The 17,073-nt window shown below is 34.8% G+C and overlaps 1 protein-coding gene across 19 annotated transcripts in view; it reads left to right on the top strand.

Annotated features, from left to right (window-relative positions):
* The window catches only part of LOC145940340 (uncharacterized), a 149,879-nt gene that overhangs the window by 1,936 nt on the left and 130,870 nt on the right, over positions 1-17,073 (top strand). For 3 of the 19 annotated variants that reach the window (XM_083045365.1, XM_083045376.1, XM_083045388.1), the window contains exon 1: positions 11,791-11,836. The exons of 9 other annotated variants lie outside the window; for them this stretch is intronic. In XM_083045365.1, the coding sequence (XP_082901491.1) occupies positions 11,806-11,836 (31 nt within the window). In that variant the 5' untranslated portion in view covers positions 11,791-11,805. Of the gene's footprint in view, positions 1-6,659; positions 7,737-11,790; positions 11,837-17,073 lie in introns of those variants that run through there. 7 more of the 19 variants (XM_083045353.1, XM_083045369.1, XM_083045364.1 and 4 more) reach the window with 4 other exon arrangements.

Below are 17,073 nucleotides of genomic sequence, written 5' to 3' on the forward strand. Positions count from 1 at the left end.
ATATACAGACACATATCGAAAAATCTTTTTAATGAAGATATAAAATGTAAACTATAAACATTTATATATTTTTTCTGGCAAATAGAAATATAATTATATATCTGGATATCACGTCAATCACATTATTTTAGTTTTTGCAAAAAAACTGTGTATTAAGATATATGTATTTATTTATTTAATTATTTGTATCTGAATACAACTGTGGAGTAGCTAAATATTCGAGTATCTAAATAGCATTTACAATTAGGATATTGACAATGTCGTTTTAATATTTTCTTCTTTAGAGATAATATTAAAATATGAGACTTTAATCAAGCAGCTGTACTAAAAAATGATTGCAAACATCTAATATATTAAATAGGACAAACACATTTAAATTGGCAAGTTGAATGCGACATCGCATTATTACTTGCTGTGTCTGTGTATGTGTTTCTAATATAGTCTGTTGCTATAATAAGATTAACTGTAATGTATGTTCAACGATGCACATCAGTTCGGCACTTCGTATCCGATTTTATACTCTTGTAGCTTCTAAAGCAAATAGGGTATTTATATTTTACACTATCCGTCCAGTCTAGGGATAGGAAATTAAGCGCAAATTCAATTTATTCTGCCGCAATTTCCAGTTGCATCAAAGATATTGACAGATAAAATTTTGATTTTATCGTGCGAAAACGTATGTAGAGTGTCAGGAGTAATATTTTAAACGTAAACAGATACTCATACGTGCGAGAAGGCTTTTAAATAGCACGATGAATTAACCTCTGCGAATTTCTTCGCTAAACGAAGGATATTGGTTTTACTCGACCGACCATACATAAATCATAAAACAAAATTGTGTAAGGAATGGCACACGTCTTTGCTTCGCGTGATCGTAACTTCGATTTCCTCATCACATTGATATCCGTGCGATTTAAAATACCGATTATATACAATATATACGATTCGGAAGTTCAATTCTGTTACGTGGCATCAATCAATCAGTACTAAGTTTAACGATGAATTTGATATTTGTCGATGAAAAGTACTTTGATATAATATGATATTTAACACAGGAATTCTTTTTATGAATAGTAAATATATTATCAGTTTTATACTGAATATAAAATTACGCGTGGATGAAAAAGTAAATAATATAGTTGGGAGACATTATATACAATTTATTTATTAGCAACTTGTGCCGTACGTGCGGTTTCGACGTTGTAAGTTGCATCGGTCGCTTACATAGTCTGCGCCAGATGGTTTCACATATACCGGCATGGTTCAGCAGGTTTCTAACGGAAGGAAGTCGGTCGATTACGCACGTCTGTACAGACACACGGGCTCCCGAAATAATATAAATTCCTATTCAACAATTTCATCGACGTATTTTTATTATTCTTATATTTACGAATTGTTATAAGAATCTCGAATTCGGCAGCCACATTCGTATAATATTATGACTTAATTCGACGTTACATTTGAGTCGAGTTTCACGGTCAGTTTCAACATTTTAATTAATCTTTTCCGGAAATACGTATTTCATGTAAAACAAAGTATTATACCGTTATTTAAGAATTTTTTTTCGTTGCCTATTTTCTATTTTTATTTGAAAGTCATTAGTTAATTTTTATTATATATTTTTTGTCTCAAAATATTTTATGTGTTCAATATTAGTCATAAATATAAAATAATGCCAATGTCAACTTTGCGTACCGACCTTTATTTGAATGCAAAGTTCTTGCAAAAATATAATGCAACATTTTGAACGTACATTAAAATAAGTACAACGTATAAATAATTTTCATATCATTATTTTCTCTCTGCGAATATTTATGATCTTAGACATTTTAATTTGCAATAAATATTTATAATTTTATGTGTCGCATAATACAAAAAAAAATAATCCAGAAGAAGTAAATACATATAATATACGCACATACATTAGAATACAAACATTACATAAAATTTGTAGATAGATTTTTGTCTTGAATTTTTTTGCGATTTAACTATGGATCGTTTAAAAAGGCTTTAAACATTAATTAACAAAATTAATATTTGTGCAATTATTTAAGAATAATTTGTAATCGTGATAGAAACAACGAGATAATATATTTCAGCGATTAAGTTAAAGATTAGTTTATGAATCATCCATTCATAACGACGAACTTCGATCGAGAGCTTCGTAGTTACGACGGTTCATTATATCGGGTAGCCAGTTTCATCTCTTTCATCGGGACAGTACAAGTCTGTTGAGTCGATCATTCGAGGCACCGCGTTTCGTGTCCGTGTTTCAGATTGATAGAGCTCTTTGGCGTACGAGTAGCTCACTGTGTAACCAAGGCGCTTAAGTAGGTTGCAGTTATTTATTCTCGTAACACCCATATGACTGCCTTCCCTCGGTAACGGTACAGCATTGTCGTTCGCCCCGATTTACGAAGCCACATTTCAAAATCCGATCATTTATTTCTGGCTTTGATAATTTCATCGTGCGCGCTGCTTTCTATTGCTAATCCCTCAATGTCGAATTCCCATGTCATGTACTTTCAAAAGGCAATTTATAATAATAGTTACGTGTATAGACATCCGCGTTACAAATGTATTGGTTTTATTCTAATCCTTTTTAATCTTACGTATATATATACATATATCGCGTATGCAACATGTGCTCTCTCTCTTGAATCTATCTTTACTTAAATCGAGGTAGTGATTCTCGGCTTTAAACAAAATAATGGCATGGCTACTTCTTTTGGCAAGCTTTTATAACTCTATTTCAGCGTCATACATTACTTCATTCAAGGCTTAAAGGATGTCATATACATGTATACACATAAGACATTACATATACATACATCTGCACAGGCAATGGTTATCATGTGACTCTCTTATTGCTAAAGTAGACACACCGGTGACAAATTATTCACCTAATTTTCACGAAGCAGAAGGCTAATTTATAGGTAATGAGCGCGTGATTTCGCGTGATATTTTCCGAGTCAGGGTCACGTAGCCATTGATCGTTCCGACATTAGGGACGTGTAATAAACAGGAAACGATGTGGAACGTTTTAAATTGGTCGACATTTGCCGACTACGAGCCGAATCGGCAGCGGGAAGTGCTCGTGGTCGGTTCGAATAATGAATCGTCCGTCTCGTGTCTCCTCGTCGTCCTCATCCTCGTCGTGTACAAGTCTCTAGAACGTATGCTCGCACGCGGATTCCTCAATGTAGGTGAATCGATATTATACATGATGACTCACTACTCGAATCTCGTCGCCTTGGATATACTAATATAATGTATGTTTTTTTTTTTTATTTTTTTTATTTTTTTAACGTAGTTTTGCCCGATATAATCGCGTCATGGAAATCTCTAATCAAGTATATTGCTTGTCCATCTCCAATCTTGTCATTATTTTCTTATTTCTCGATATCGCATATATTGCATAATCATATTTTACTTCTTTAATTATAATAAATAATAAATTGAATAATGGATTCCTAATTGAATAATTTATTTGTAAGGAAAGATCACATTTTTATAAAATATTTAGATGTACCGTCATTATTTTTTGCTTGCTTCTTCGTTTATATTAATAAACAATTTCATCGCGCTACTGGGGAATAAATTAGGATTTATCAAATGAGAGAAAACGTTAAATCGCGGCCGGATCGAGATAGGAAACTAACGAGAGGATATGTAGCGAGAAAATTTACATTTTATACACCCTACATCCAGTACTGCATCGTGATCGTATTCTCGCTTGTCGACGTGCAGACTCTACCAATTACGGTCGCGCGTAGCGCAACGCTACGTAATACGCACTAATTATTTTAACACCGTTACGTAATCATCAACCGGACAGTAGTTTTCGGTCAGCGTTTCCCGCTGAGAAGTTGTCGTTCCTCAAGCACGACGAGTAATCGAATACACAAAAGAAACGATCGAATCTCTCTATCTAGAGATAATATTCCAGCCTGGCTTATGTAATTATATATAATTTAATCGATAAAATCGATCGATCGATCGATACTTCTTCCTCAATTCTCAGTTACAACGCTCGCTTATGGAATCGGAAATACGTTATTTGCGTTACATACGAGAATGCATCGCGATTATTGCTTAATTCGCGGTTTCGCGCGCCTTATATTTACACACGCTTACTACATAAAGTCTCGAATTTTTTCTGTTCCTCTTTTCATTTTCTTTTTATATAAGTCCTTTCGGATCTCAGATTGCCTTCCGGAATAATCTTTAATAATTTATTAATAAACCTGAAATTTTTTTATATACATAAATAAAATAGGTATCGCAAATTTTCTTTTTACATGCTGATTACATATCTAATATCTATGTATGTTCCAATTTTTTATTCCACTTCGCGTCAACTTTTTTTATTTTTATTAATATAGTTACATTCGTATGTCATAACGATCCCTTTAGTAAATGTACTTTATTTACTTTAATAATTGCTTTTTCTTTTTTTTTTCTTCAAGTGATTTCAAACTTGTATTTTCGTCATCGTCTTTATCTTGCAATAATTTCTTTCGAATGACATTTTGCTGCATGATAAATGTATCTTCTTGTAGAATTTTCTGATTTTTCTTTCGTTTTAACCATTAGTATTAGCGCGTAAATCATGGAACTGACTTATTAAATCCTTTTGATAAATGAAGCCATTTACATTATAGACATCCTATACATTATCATTAACTTAAATTTCATTATTTGCTCTTTGAACGTCTCCAAATAATTTTATGCTCCAATATCACGAAGCAAAGTTTCGAATTCATATGAACGTAATCTAAAATAATGCAAATGCCATTTTCTAATACATATCGCGTTATGTATTTTTGTTATAGATTGACGCTTATTTGACAATTCCAAAGTATAAGTTTCTTTTTTAATTTAACTTTTCATATTCGATTTACTTGGAAATAACAAAGAAGTTTCACGCTGCGTCACTATGCAAAGTAGGAGCAACGATCTCTCGTGTCGTCGTCGTTTATATATACATCCGACGTTAGAAATCGCTTCGGAGGAAAGTCTCTCTCCTTTTTTTATTTCTCTCTCTTTCTTAGCTTGATGCTAACGCGAGAAATCTCTCGTAATCACGTTTTCACACGTCCGTGCGTTAAAGGCGCCGCGCGATCGCACGACGTATCCGACCAACCCTCGTTCGTCCGATTTCTATGCACATGCCAGGTACCATCGGTCATTTGTTGTTCGCTCCGTCAAGCAATCCCGTCTGTGAAAGTCTCCATCGTTCTTTCGCTTGCGCGGCATGTGGTACGCTTGTGCGGTTTGAGATCGTGAGTTATGCTCGCGAGCATGGTAATTACGCGCGAATTTTTACTTTCTTTTCTGATACCACAGACAGACAGGACATTCCTGTTTTTATCGCGATAGCTTCGCGTGGCTAAAGCTTTCCGTTCGTCCGCTCTTCGACATAGTCGGATAAACGAATCACGAATCATCCTGATATATCAGCTACTCACGAACAATAATAATAAAATTTCTTCTGTAAATTCTTTGACTCGATGTAAATTTGTTTCTTCGTAGAAATATAGTCGAATGTCTCTCTTGGCTAATATAAAATATTTTAATAAACCATAGATTTAAATTATATACAATTATAATTTTTACTTGAATTTAAATATAAGAAGTAAATTATATAAAATTATAATTTTTACTTGGAATTTAAATATAAGAAGTAAATTTTATTATTATAATTAGATTCTGAAGAATATTTCGATATTCAATAAATTTTTTAATCAAGTTGAGGAATTACATATATAAACGGCGATTTACATATTCGAGGCATACTTGTGCTTTTGCTGAATTCAACTTGATTTTTCATGTAGATGAATATTCTAATTGATTCTATCAGGTGTGTGCTACACAACAGAAATAGAAGTAAGATTCATCAAGAGTGTTAACACATATAGATCTTGCATACTTGACTCATTGTCGTTGGCATATTGCCTATTTAATGTCATCACGCATCGTTTCGAACTCTCTTTTTTAACCAAAAACGAAATATCTAATTATATAGACAGAATGCAATCCATGTACCTTTTACCATCTTCGTATCTTTCTTGTTCTTTCTTTGCTATTTAGCAACATTGCCACTTTCTGGAGGCTAGGCGCGTGCGAGTTTCGTATGTTGCATTTTCTCAAGAATTGTTGACTAAATTGATTCGCTTCAAGATTCTACTCTTCTCTGGATTCTTTCTAATTATCTCTTTCAATATCTTTTACTAATTTTTCAATATTTCACAATATTGTATTGCGTTTAAATGTATAATTTGTTTAAATGTACGAGATGTAGCAGATTATAATTAACAAATCAAAGATTTTTTTTAAAGCAAAACATTTCTAAAAATAGAGTTTGATTACATATATATTTATTAAGAATTAAATTATTTTTAAGTATCCAATCCATTTGTTGCACCTTTCATAATTGAACCCCATGACTGAAAATAGATTCTCGATGCCACGATCCTTTCCCGGAATTACCTTGACAACTGTTGTCGCGACATCCGTAATATTATTTCTCGTTCGCGAGGGCGGAGAAAGATGCAACGGAAGAAAGAGGGTAGGGAGGGACAGCTGTGCGTCGACTCGAGAGGAAAGAAAAGAGGGGTATGATTCATCGCACTCGCAGGCTTGCACTCGGCTTCACGCAGCCGTAGAACGAATCTCGGTTCTGTCCCGATCCTGAATTCGAGTTCGCGAGCCAGTTACGTGTCTTCCACGCAAAAGTCAAGGACGCGCGAACGGGGTTCCGGAGTTTTCTCTAACCTTCGCGAGCACGCGCGCATGTATGGTAATCAAAGTCTTATCGTGTGATTCGCCGGTCAAATGCGCGTTTACGTTTGACGAAAAAAAAAAAAAAGAAAATCTCGCGATTGTTTATTTGCTGAGCTTTTCCGAGTGTTCGTTCTCTCGATCCTTTCTGTCCCAGTGAAGTATCAGACAACTCCGTGAATATTTAGTTTTTATGTATATTGTGTTGTCTTTATTGTGGAAGAAGTAAAAAAATTGTTGGTCTTGGTTACCATAGTACATTCTGGAAAATTCAATAAAAAATATGCGTTAGAAAATAAAAATTAACGTGAGAAACGAAATACCTATGTTGTAAAAGGAAAAGGTTTCGAACAAGATATAAATTAATAGAAAAAGCACATTCGATAATCAGTGAATCATTCCTACATTGCTCTTGCTTGTCAAACATTATGATGTCATCGCATAAATTTATTATATTCTTGCGTCAAATTCGCAAACTGCTATAAAGTGAAACGTGATTCTAAGTAACAGACTATTTATGCCAGAATTTGTAATATTGGGAAAATTTTTTCTCGATATATATTTTGACATATTTTATTATGTGATAAAAATAAAATAAAGGTCAACTCTTTTTTGTAGGCTTGTGTGAAATTGACCTTAACACGGCAACATGAATTACGCTCGACCTGTTCATGACGAAGGCAATACGTGCCTACATACATAGTGTCCTAAATTGGTGATTCAGCTTATATATCGAGAGTTCGCAACACTCAGAATCGCCTCATTCCGTTAATCTTTTTCGGCTTCTCAATATCGTATAATATTGAGATTCCTCGATCTTGTGACTTCCGCGAAAATTTTAAATCATACCCGTAGATTGTCATTTTTGGTGATTAGTGCGAACGATTCCGAATCGAGTAGGAGCTTCATAATGGTAATCGCAATGCTCGCAAAATATGAACAGTCTGATCTAGGTATGTCTAATATCATTATCATAGTTTATAATAGGAAGATATTATATTTGATAAAATGAGAGATTAATCCTTAAGCTCATACACACATATACACATAAATTACTTTCATATCTTTAGATTAAAAAAAAAATGGAATTTTATTATATGTTTGCCACATGTACACACAATTATGTCTTTTTAAATTTCAAACTTAATTTTTTTGTTTTTGATCATATCTGAGCACAATATTTACATATTTAATGTACATTGCAGTTGTAATTAAGAAAGATCGACATATAGATAAATACATATCACTATATTGAATTCGAATCGCACAATTATTGCACAATGATATTTTGCGTTTATATTTGTAATAAGTACGATAAAATGTTCAGAGAGACGTTAATAATCTCGGTAGAGGAAACGAGAAATTTGTTCTAATGAATCGCATGCCGTTAAATAAACTCGAGCGAATGACCTATAATTACTTGTAAGTATATTATGCTATAACGTGCTAGCAAGGTGAAAATCTGAAATGAAACATGTCGGCCTTAATATTCTAATCCTAATCGATTATTACTTTCGAGCAACGAAATGCTAATACTTGTCAAATCTGTAAAAAATTTAAAAATTAGATTTATTGTTCTTAAATTTCGAAGATGATCACAATACAATAATAACATATAATTATTTATGTAAGTACATATTATTACAAACATTGGCGATTTAATCTCGCACTGTTCTATTTTTATTCACACCGATTTCTAATCAATGTGAGCTGTAAATTATTTTATCGCAATTATTTACGCATGAACTAAATTCACAAACATGATCCTAAGTATTAAATTATTATATTAATTATTAAATTATTAAATTATTACATTAAATTAAATTTTATTATTCTATTAAATCGATGATACAAATATAATAGATTTCGAGATAACGATTTAAATAGAAACCAAGTTTCGTAAGAGTAATATCGACGTAATATCATCTTCGTCCAGCCTTATCATCCAATCAGCATAGTACTTTTACGATTTGAAGCACGGAATTGTAATTTCCGCGATAATTTTACCATTCGTAGCACGTTTGCTTCGTCTAGCGCTCGTTGCTTTATTTGCAGTCGAGTTGCCATAAATGCAGAGAGTATATGCACACGTTCGGCGAAAAGTACTAAAGTCTCCAGAGGTTAATACCGTTTACGCGTGGTTGAAAGTCCTCTGCCATCGATCGTTCCAGGGAACTCGATCGTGTTGCGCGATACGTAATCGCTCGGCAGCTGAAAAACTGTGAGAGAGGGGGAGAGAGAAAAAGAGAAAGAAAAAGAGAAAAATGATTCTCCGGTGTACTCGAGACGAAGACTTAATGGCATTCCGCCGGTCTGATGCCCCCGTAAGGCCTGCGCACACCGGACGGAAGGCGCGGCAGATCAAAATTCGTCGCGGCGAATTCCGCAATCACCTTGTCTACCATCACCCGTCAAATCGCGTCATTAACCTCTTACCTTCGTAATGTTTCACTCACTCTCTCTCTCTCTCTCTTACGGCATACAAATTAGTTTGTCTAAAATCCCGCGTAATTCTACCACGATTACGATATAAGACAAGATATTCCCCCATCACGAAAAAAGCTGACACTATAAAAAATTAAGTCACAGCTAATAAAAAGAAGCTGTCGAGAAGGGTCGAGGATAATTTTGTAGAAGTTAATTCCAAGTTAATTGTGTAACCGGATATTATATTTTTCTTTTTTTTTTCTTTAGAAGGGAGGGGGCTATTTCTTTATTTTATAAATTATTTATTTTTTAAAAGAATTTCGCATAATAAAAGTGCATGCTTTGTTTCTTATATGATTAATTTATCGTGGTAATATTTAAATTGATATTCTTTCCCTGATTACAATTAACAATGCGACTGACCGCATTATGGTATATTTATAGTGAGAAAGCTGCGCGAGATGCGAAATATCACCTCGGCCAACTTCTTCCAATTAAGCCTGCGCTATTCTCGGTGATTAGCCATAGGCTTAATTATGCCAGGCGCAGAGCACTTTAAACTGAAAAAGACGTTTTCTCGTATATTACCTAACTAACACGCTTTTCACAATAGAACATTGTTGAGACTGCTTATCAGTATTTTTCAACGAGAGACTGCGTACTCTTGTTAGATCCAAGCGCGAGAGAAGCGTCTCACGGAGACGCAAAAATCGTGAGAAAATCCGGAAGGCTGAAGATGAACGAGCGCATTTTAATTATATCCAGAATATCGATTTTAAAGTATAAGAAAAATCGCATTTTCCATTTCAAAATATAGATTCGTGTATAACTTGATTTTGTTAAGTTTAATCTGTCGATATTTTTCTCGATGAATGGAGAATATTTTTTTATGTGATAACACTTGAGCGGATTTATGTCCGTTCATTATGTTGTTGCACTAATGCATAACTCATGGCCTAGGTCAATGTGCGTTTCGCACATTGGTAGAATGCGAACTACGTGTTTGCTCTCGCCTCTCTCTCTCTCTCTCTCCTTCCGGCCACGTGCACGAAAGGAGAGATCTCCGGTGTATTTGCATCATGCATTGTTCTCGGATTGCTTTTTACGGTTCATTGAAAAAACGCAGCTGGCTTTCCCTTTCAGACCGGATTGTAAAGTGCAATTCGCTCGTGTTCGTCGTAATTAAAAAATAATCCGTTATTCAGGTATCATCGTTGTTTGTGTGTTTCACATATTTCATTTAAGTCGAAAATAAAAAAGTACTTACGATGAAATCCAGCTCAATGATGAATCATAAGGCAGTTAATTAAGTTTGTTTACGTTGCAAAACGCATAATTGCACCGACAATTATAATATGTTAGCATCACTGTCATTAATATCGAAAATCTGTAACTATACGATATAGTATAATTATATAATATAATAATGTATTAAAACATATTATTTATTATTATAGAAATTGCTCTCTTTAAATTTCCTGCATATGTATGTAATGAGATAAGTGTGTGCTTTTCGTAATTCTCGGCCTTTCACGCAATAAAATATTATATGCTGATTAACAAATTACAAGTAATGATATGATATTTCGTATTCTCAATCTTGGGTGAAATGAAAGGTTGATTCATTAAATTTTTCTTTCGATAATCTGAATTATTTCAGGATTCGCATGCCGATAATTGAGACGCCTTTGAAATATCTATTTACATCGAAAAAAAAATCCAAATAAATTTCTTTTTAATTGTATTTTTAATCGATCAAAAAGAAAATGGAATTTCTCTCATGATGTATAGATATTATTATAGAGCCTTTTTAATCTCCATTTCTATTGAAATCTTAAATGTTCATTCATCTTTTTAATTCATATTTACGCGAAGATATTTCAGCTATTTTAATTAATTAATGTGATTTTAAAAAGAGGAAGTTCTTTCCGAGAAGCACGAGTCTTAAATCGACGTGCTGCATTTAACGCGATTTTTCAGCGTAACGAGTATAACATCACCGTTAAATGCTGAGTATTCATGACGGATGCAAAATGTAGGGTAGATAGCGAGACGATTCTCGTGCGAAGGAGCTCGCTTGAACGTTTCTTCTATCGCCCGCGATCTTCACCGTGAAGTTTAACATATAACGAAGTGCGCACGCGACCGCCCCCGTGAATTCTGTTTTGCGGCTTGCGTGCTCACGCGATATATGTATGTATATATTATAATATATAGCGTGTGTAGCCGAGTAGGAAGAGTCGCTAGGATATAATCGTCGGTTCGAGGTAGCTTTGTGGTAACTTTGGAATTTATCTTCTACTGCGCGCTACGAGGCCGCGGATATCACAGATCGATATCTCGTCGACCATCAATTGCGGCGGAAGCATTAATCGCGCGAGTTTCGCGGCGACATTTCGCTATTAACGCACGCTTCCTGCAACAGTCGTTTTTATTATTGGAGAATTATAATACAAAAGGGAGAGAAGAATGACATGCAATAATGGGCGCGAAAAATTATTCAGAAAGATATTTCCGCTATAAAATTAATGAATATCATTTTCTTTTTGTTTCAGGTGAGTGCCACTCAGTGTGATTAATATTTGCGATGCATGTATGGTGGTCATTGTTATTTGTCTGCAAAGTGGTGAGTTTATGTTTCTTCTCTGATTGATATTAATAATCGTGATATAGCGCAAAAATGGCGCGAAACTATCGATTAATTAATTAAACGTTGATCGAACGAACGATCTGTTACACGAGTTAATTATAACGGAATTCTATTGATGAAGCCGGTTTGATTAATATAACAGCGAACGAATTGCGGTAGAATTGCAATTAGAATTTGATGGAGATCTATTTTTTTTAGAAGATCTCAAATCAAATTTTCAGCGAGATTTATGACTTCTTTCGCAACTTAATTGTTATCGCTGACAGGTTATATGTCAGTATTACACTAATAATTATTATTATCAATATAACCAGATAAGCAAAAAAATCGAAGTGAAATTCTATTGAAACAAACGTATGCTGTCGAAACATGTTGTAGGAAAATGCAAATCGCTATAACAAACACGTGTTCTTTCTTTGCGCAAAGTTATTTAGCATTCAATGCTTAATGAATAGACAGTCTGATTCATCGATATGAGAAACCTGTAGCGAGAAGCGGGTTAAAAAGTATCAGCGGCAACAGCCAGTATTACTTGCTTGATTCTTGCATTCAGACCTTCGACACGCGGATTAACGGTGTGCGTACGAGCCAGTGGGAGTCGGGTTCGATTCGCGTGATAGATTCCCACGATAGGTGGGTCGATGAAGGTGCATCGCACATTTCATGTTTCGCTGGATCGAGGATTCCATGCCAGGAATTCGTTCCGCGAGAAACGGTTCCGCGCGAAAAGTCACCTGCTATCACGAATTATCATATTTCTCGGGGATATTTATGAGAATATTTATATATACGCACAAATCGCTCATATGTTGCTATAAATCTCATATCTCTCTCGCGGATCTGCTTACATATTATCCTTTTCAATGCGGTTTCATATATTTCATGCTGCTTTTAACAGCTGAGGAGAAAGCTGAATTTAATATATATTAGAAATATATTCTTTTTTTAAATAAATATGAAAAAACAAAAGTATATTGAGAGAATTTTCTCTTAAAATTTATATCTTGAAAATCATGGTAATCGTGAGACAATATGGCATGGAAAGAATTTTATGAAAATTTTTCTGATTAATATTTATCACAATAAAAATAATAATATCTATCACAATAAAATATAAAACATGTTTGATTAATTTTACTAAACTGCATAGTTAAGAAAATTAATCAAACATATTTTATATTTTATTATAATAGATATTATTTTTATTGTGATAAATATTAATCAGAGAAATTCTCATAAAATTTTTTCCATACCATATTGTCCCACAATTATCGTGATTTTCAGGATAAATTCTAAGAGAAAATTCTCTCTAGATCGACGAGTGATATCTTTTCCTAAAAATTATACTTCAATATTTAACTTATTTATTTGGATAAATTTTAACAGTATATCTTATTTTTTTGTGTAACGCTCTCATTTTTTTGGCGTTTAACCGAAGGATCGAACGTGGGATTCTCTTAATAGACACATCTTCCGGAAAATATAATAACAGTTATTCGCGCGTTACCGTTAATTTTCTTTGCCCGCCCGCGACTGACGATCACGTCGTCGACCCGGTGAAATCGAAATTCACCTTTCCCGCTCGTATATTAACCGCGAACCGCACGATCGAACCGTATGGCGTGCGAATTCGCTACGCGAAGGAGCAAGTAGTAGTGGGCAGAGTCGACGTCGGTAATTGCGAGAGACGACTTTGTTATAAGTGCATCTTGTGCGGCGCGGCCGAAAATTCTCCCGACGGCTAGATATGCGCATTTATGCGAGCAGGAAACCGCGTCTCGCCGACTCTTCATTAGTATCTGCAAATTGGACGCCGTTAATTATTTCCATTATCCCGTGCCATTCATAATTCAACGGCGCATAATTTCAACGCGTGCGAGGCCGCACGCGCTAACATGTTTCGGTACGATTAGCTAGGAAGGAAGCTAGAGACCGTTTTTACAAACATTTACGTTATGCATGTACGAAAAAAAATTATCTTTTTCATCTAATGTTAATATAAAATTCTAATTACAAAATATAATTTCAAATGTGTATAGTACACGGTATTACGACATCGATTGCAAATTTCTTTGCCTTTTGTTTACTCAACGAGAGCGTCATTGTGTACATCCGCGAATGGAACGCTCAATTGTCCTAATTACTCTTATCTCTCGCGCGCTGAACATAAATTCAACGGCGTATAAATGCATATAAACGTAAAACGATCTACGAGAAGAGAGATCGCCGTGGCGAATTCTTCGATTTCGTGGCAGAAAGAGATTAAGACCTCGCGGAAACGATGAGCTTCCTTGAGCGTGTCCGACTAATTTTCTGAACGGCAACTCCGGATAACGATAAAAGGTTCGTTAAATTTCCTTTAATTGCATTCCAAGTTCATTCGCGGCTGGTGCGCGAACTTTTTAATTGTTCTCGCGATTGTGATATTATACATATGTACGGGATATTTTCCAGGTATACTCTCTTTTTCTCGATTACTAGAGACTAAAGAAAAAATTAAGAATGCTTATATTTTCAGTATTAAGGCAAGAATAGCTTCTGAGTTGTAAAATTGAAAATTAAAAATCTTTTCGACTATAATTAAGCTTTTAACTAGAAATAGATATACAATTTTTATCAATTCCCTATTTAAACACGGGCAATGCGAGCGAAAATAAAATCTTAAACATTCTTTATAAAGTTAACAATGTCTCCAAGAAAGTACACATTTTTCGTCTGTTCGCTTTTCGTGATGGATCAGTATTTTTATCAAACGATGATATACATATGTAGCACGATTTCATTTCTTTATTGGGCGTGGCATAATTTCAGGAAAGTGGATTTCGCGTATATAATATATAGTAGTCGATCGACGTTCCAATGGAAACTGATGTACGTAGGCTTGGTCGACAGATTTCTTAACGGTGTGATAAACGATCATAGAATGTGTTCGCGGTAATTTGTTTCTGGCGAGATGCTGGTTGTAGATAAATCGTCGGTCATAACTCTAATTGCAGCGCGATAATTCCGAAGAGCATACATTCGCGCCGATATGTAACACGCTTATTACAGTTTACACTAATGCAGTTCTATTTCATAAATAATTATATTTAATAAATAAATAAAATTTCTGCTTTTATCGAGATAGGAATCTTTCGAGTTATAGATCTTAGGTCGAATGACAATTCTTTTTTTATTTATCGATAACAATACTTTACCATTGATAATCAATAGAAAATAAAAGTTTGTTGGAATGATAAAGGAATAGAGATCTGTTCCTCCCGTAGAGGAAGTTGACACTCGCTCGACAAGACACGACACGTGTTGCGACAAAGGAACCTTCTTCGTTTGCGAAACCATCGAGCCTTCTTTCGCTCGAAAACCACCCACGTATTTTCTGTCTCGCCTTGAGGCTTTCTTCTTCTTGTACCGGACCCTTGTGCAATCGTCACAGCGAATCAAACACCAACAACAAATGAGGAAATCGCCCGGAACGTTTTATATCCGCGAGCGCGGATTGTCCGCTACGGTCATTCACCCTCGTCCACTTTCGTTGTGCTTCGTGATTGTTCGCTTCGTGATCCATTGTCCATCGGGATTAAGACGGAAGGATTGGCCATTCAGTGCGAGAACTGCATAGTCGAGTTTTAAGATATTTGATCTAACATTCGAATTTAAAATTTTAATTTTAATTTTTTAATTTTAATTTGACATTTAACTACAGAGATGTATGAAAAGCTCATAGCATAAAATAGTGCTTACAATTAATACTAAAAATTTACTTTAAATTGAACTATTATCCAAATTCTATTATAGAATCGATTCGTTTTTATTCTAAATTAATTTTAAATTATCTCTAAAAAATATATACAGTTCGAAGGACATGAAAGAGGACTGAATTTTAGATTCGTATAAAGTTTCTGTCACGAAAAATAAGAGTTCCCGATTCTTTCGCTTTCTCGGTAGATTCTTCCATGTCTGCTTGAGGAACGCAAATGGGGAAGAACGGATCAGTCGACCTCGCCCACGTCTCATTATACGATTACATAAACATGACAGACATATATGCATAGTGCGGCTGGAACAAGTTATCCGGCACGGCCAACGCGCTAACGTGCAGAGGCCAATAATGTTAAAACGCGAAGGCCCACTTAACGTCACTTTAGTCGCAGTTGGGTGTGACTGCTTTCGCGGTACTTCTGGCCTCTACACCTCACTGCGAATTACGAAAATTGATCGTTGCGTGTCCGAACGAGATCAATTAATGGAGGATGTTGTTTTCAGAAACAGGTGTCGTTAATTTCGAGACAAAATTTTCGAGATTCAAATTTTTCGCGGAAAAGCGGTGTTTAAAAAATAAAGTTTGATGCACTGAAAATATTCCAAGCAAATCCAGGCATTTAGAATATCGTTTCCAGTGTAAGATAATATTACCGATTGCGTTACGTAGAAGGAAACATCTTCGACGTAAAGATGCCGGTCGGGCACGTAGAGGATAATGTTGCAGTCGACGTTGTCGCGTTCGGCGTGGTTGCACTTACGCCTCTCTCGTGGGAAGATACATACAATAGTGAGAAAAGATGCAAATCGAAACACAATTTACCATGGAAAGGCGCGATGCGTCACGTCGTTTCTTCTACAATTCGGCTCGGTTGTTATTAGCGAGAACACGTGCTCGGCGATTTGATAATATCGCGAGAAACAATAGAAAACGCGAGAGACGACTTCAGCAGAGGTTTTCGTTAACTAAATCGTAAAATAAAATCGTTCTAATCGTGAGATATAATCTCTTTAAAAGCATTGCGGAAAATTCGATCTAAATAGATTACTTATAATAATAGAGAATTACTGATTTTTTTTTAAAGATATTTATTATATTTTAGAAAGTTCTTGTTAAAAAGCAAGAATGTCTTTTTTTCTTATATACTTTAGAACTATGTAATACTTCTTTATATTTTTAAATTACGATGCATAATACCGAAAATTACAAATTGTTACTCGTAAAATCCTTGTGTGAATCAAGTATCTCGACAAATCATTTACTCACATCGTTAATTACCGCTAATTACACTAAATTCGATTGAGTTCCCTTTCGACCTGTTTGTCCGGTTTGTTTCGCGGGTGGTCTCTCTATAATAGTAAAATTGCACTATAAAATGACTGATGACTGATGACCATTAAATTGGAGTTTTCAGAAATAAAACGGATGTACACAGCGCAAAAAAAAAGACGCA

The sequence above is a fragment of the Prenolepis imparis genome, unplaced genomic scaffold (assembly GCF_030444845.1).
Source record: "Prenolepis imparis isolate NDT839.2.m4 unplaced genomic scaffold, iyPreImpa1.0 SCAF_9, whole genome shotgun sequence".
NCBI lineage: Eukaryota > Metazoa > Arthropoda > Insecta > Hymenoptera > Formicidae > Prenolepis > Prenolepis imparis.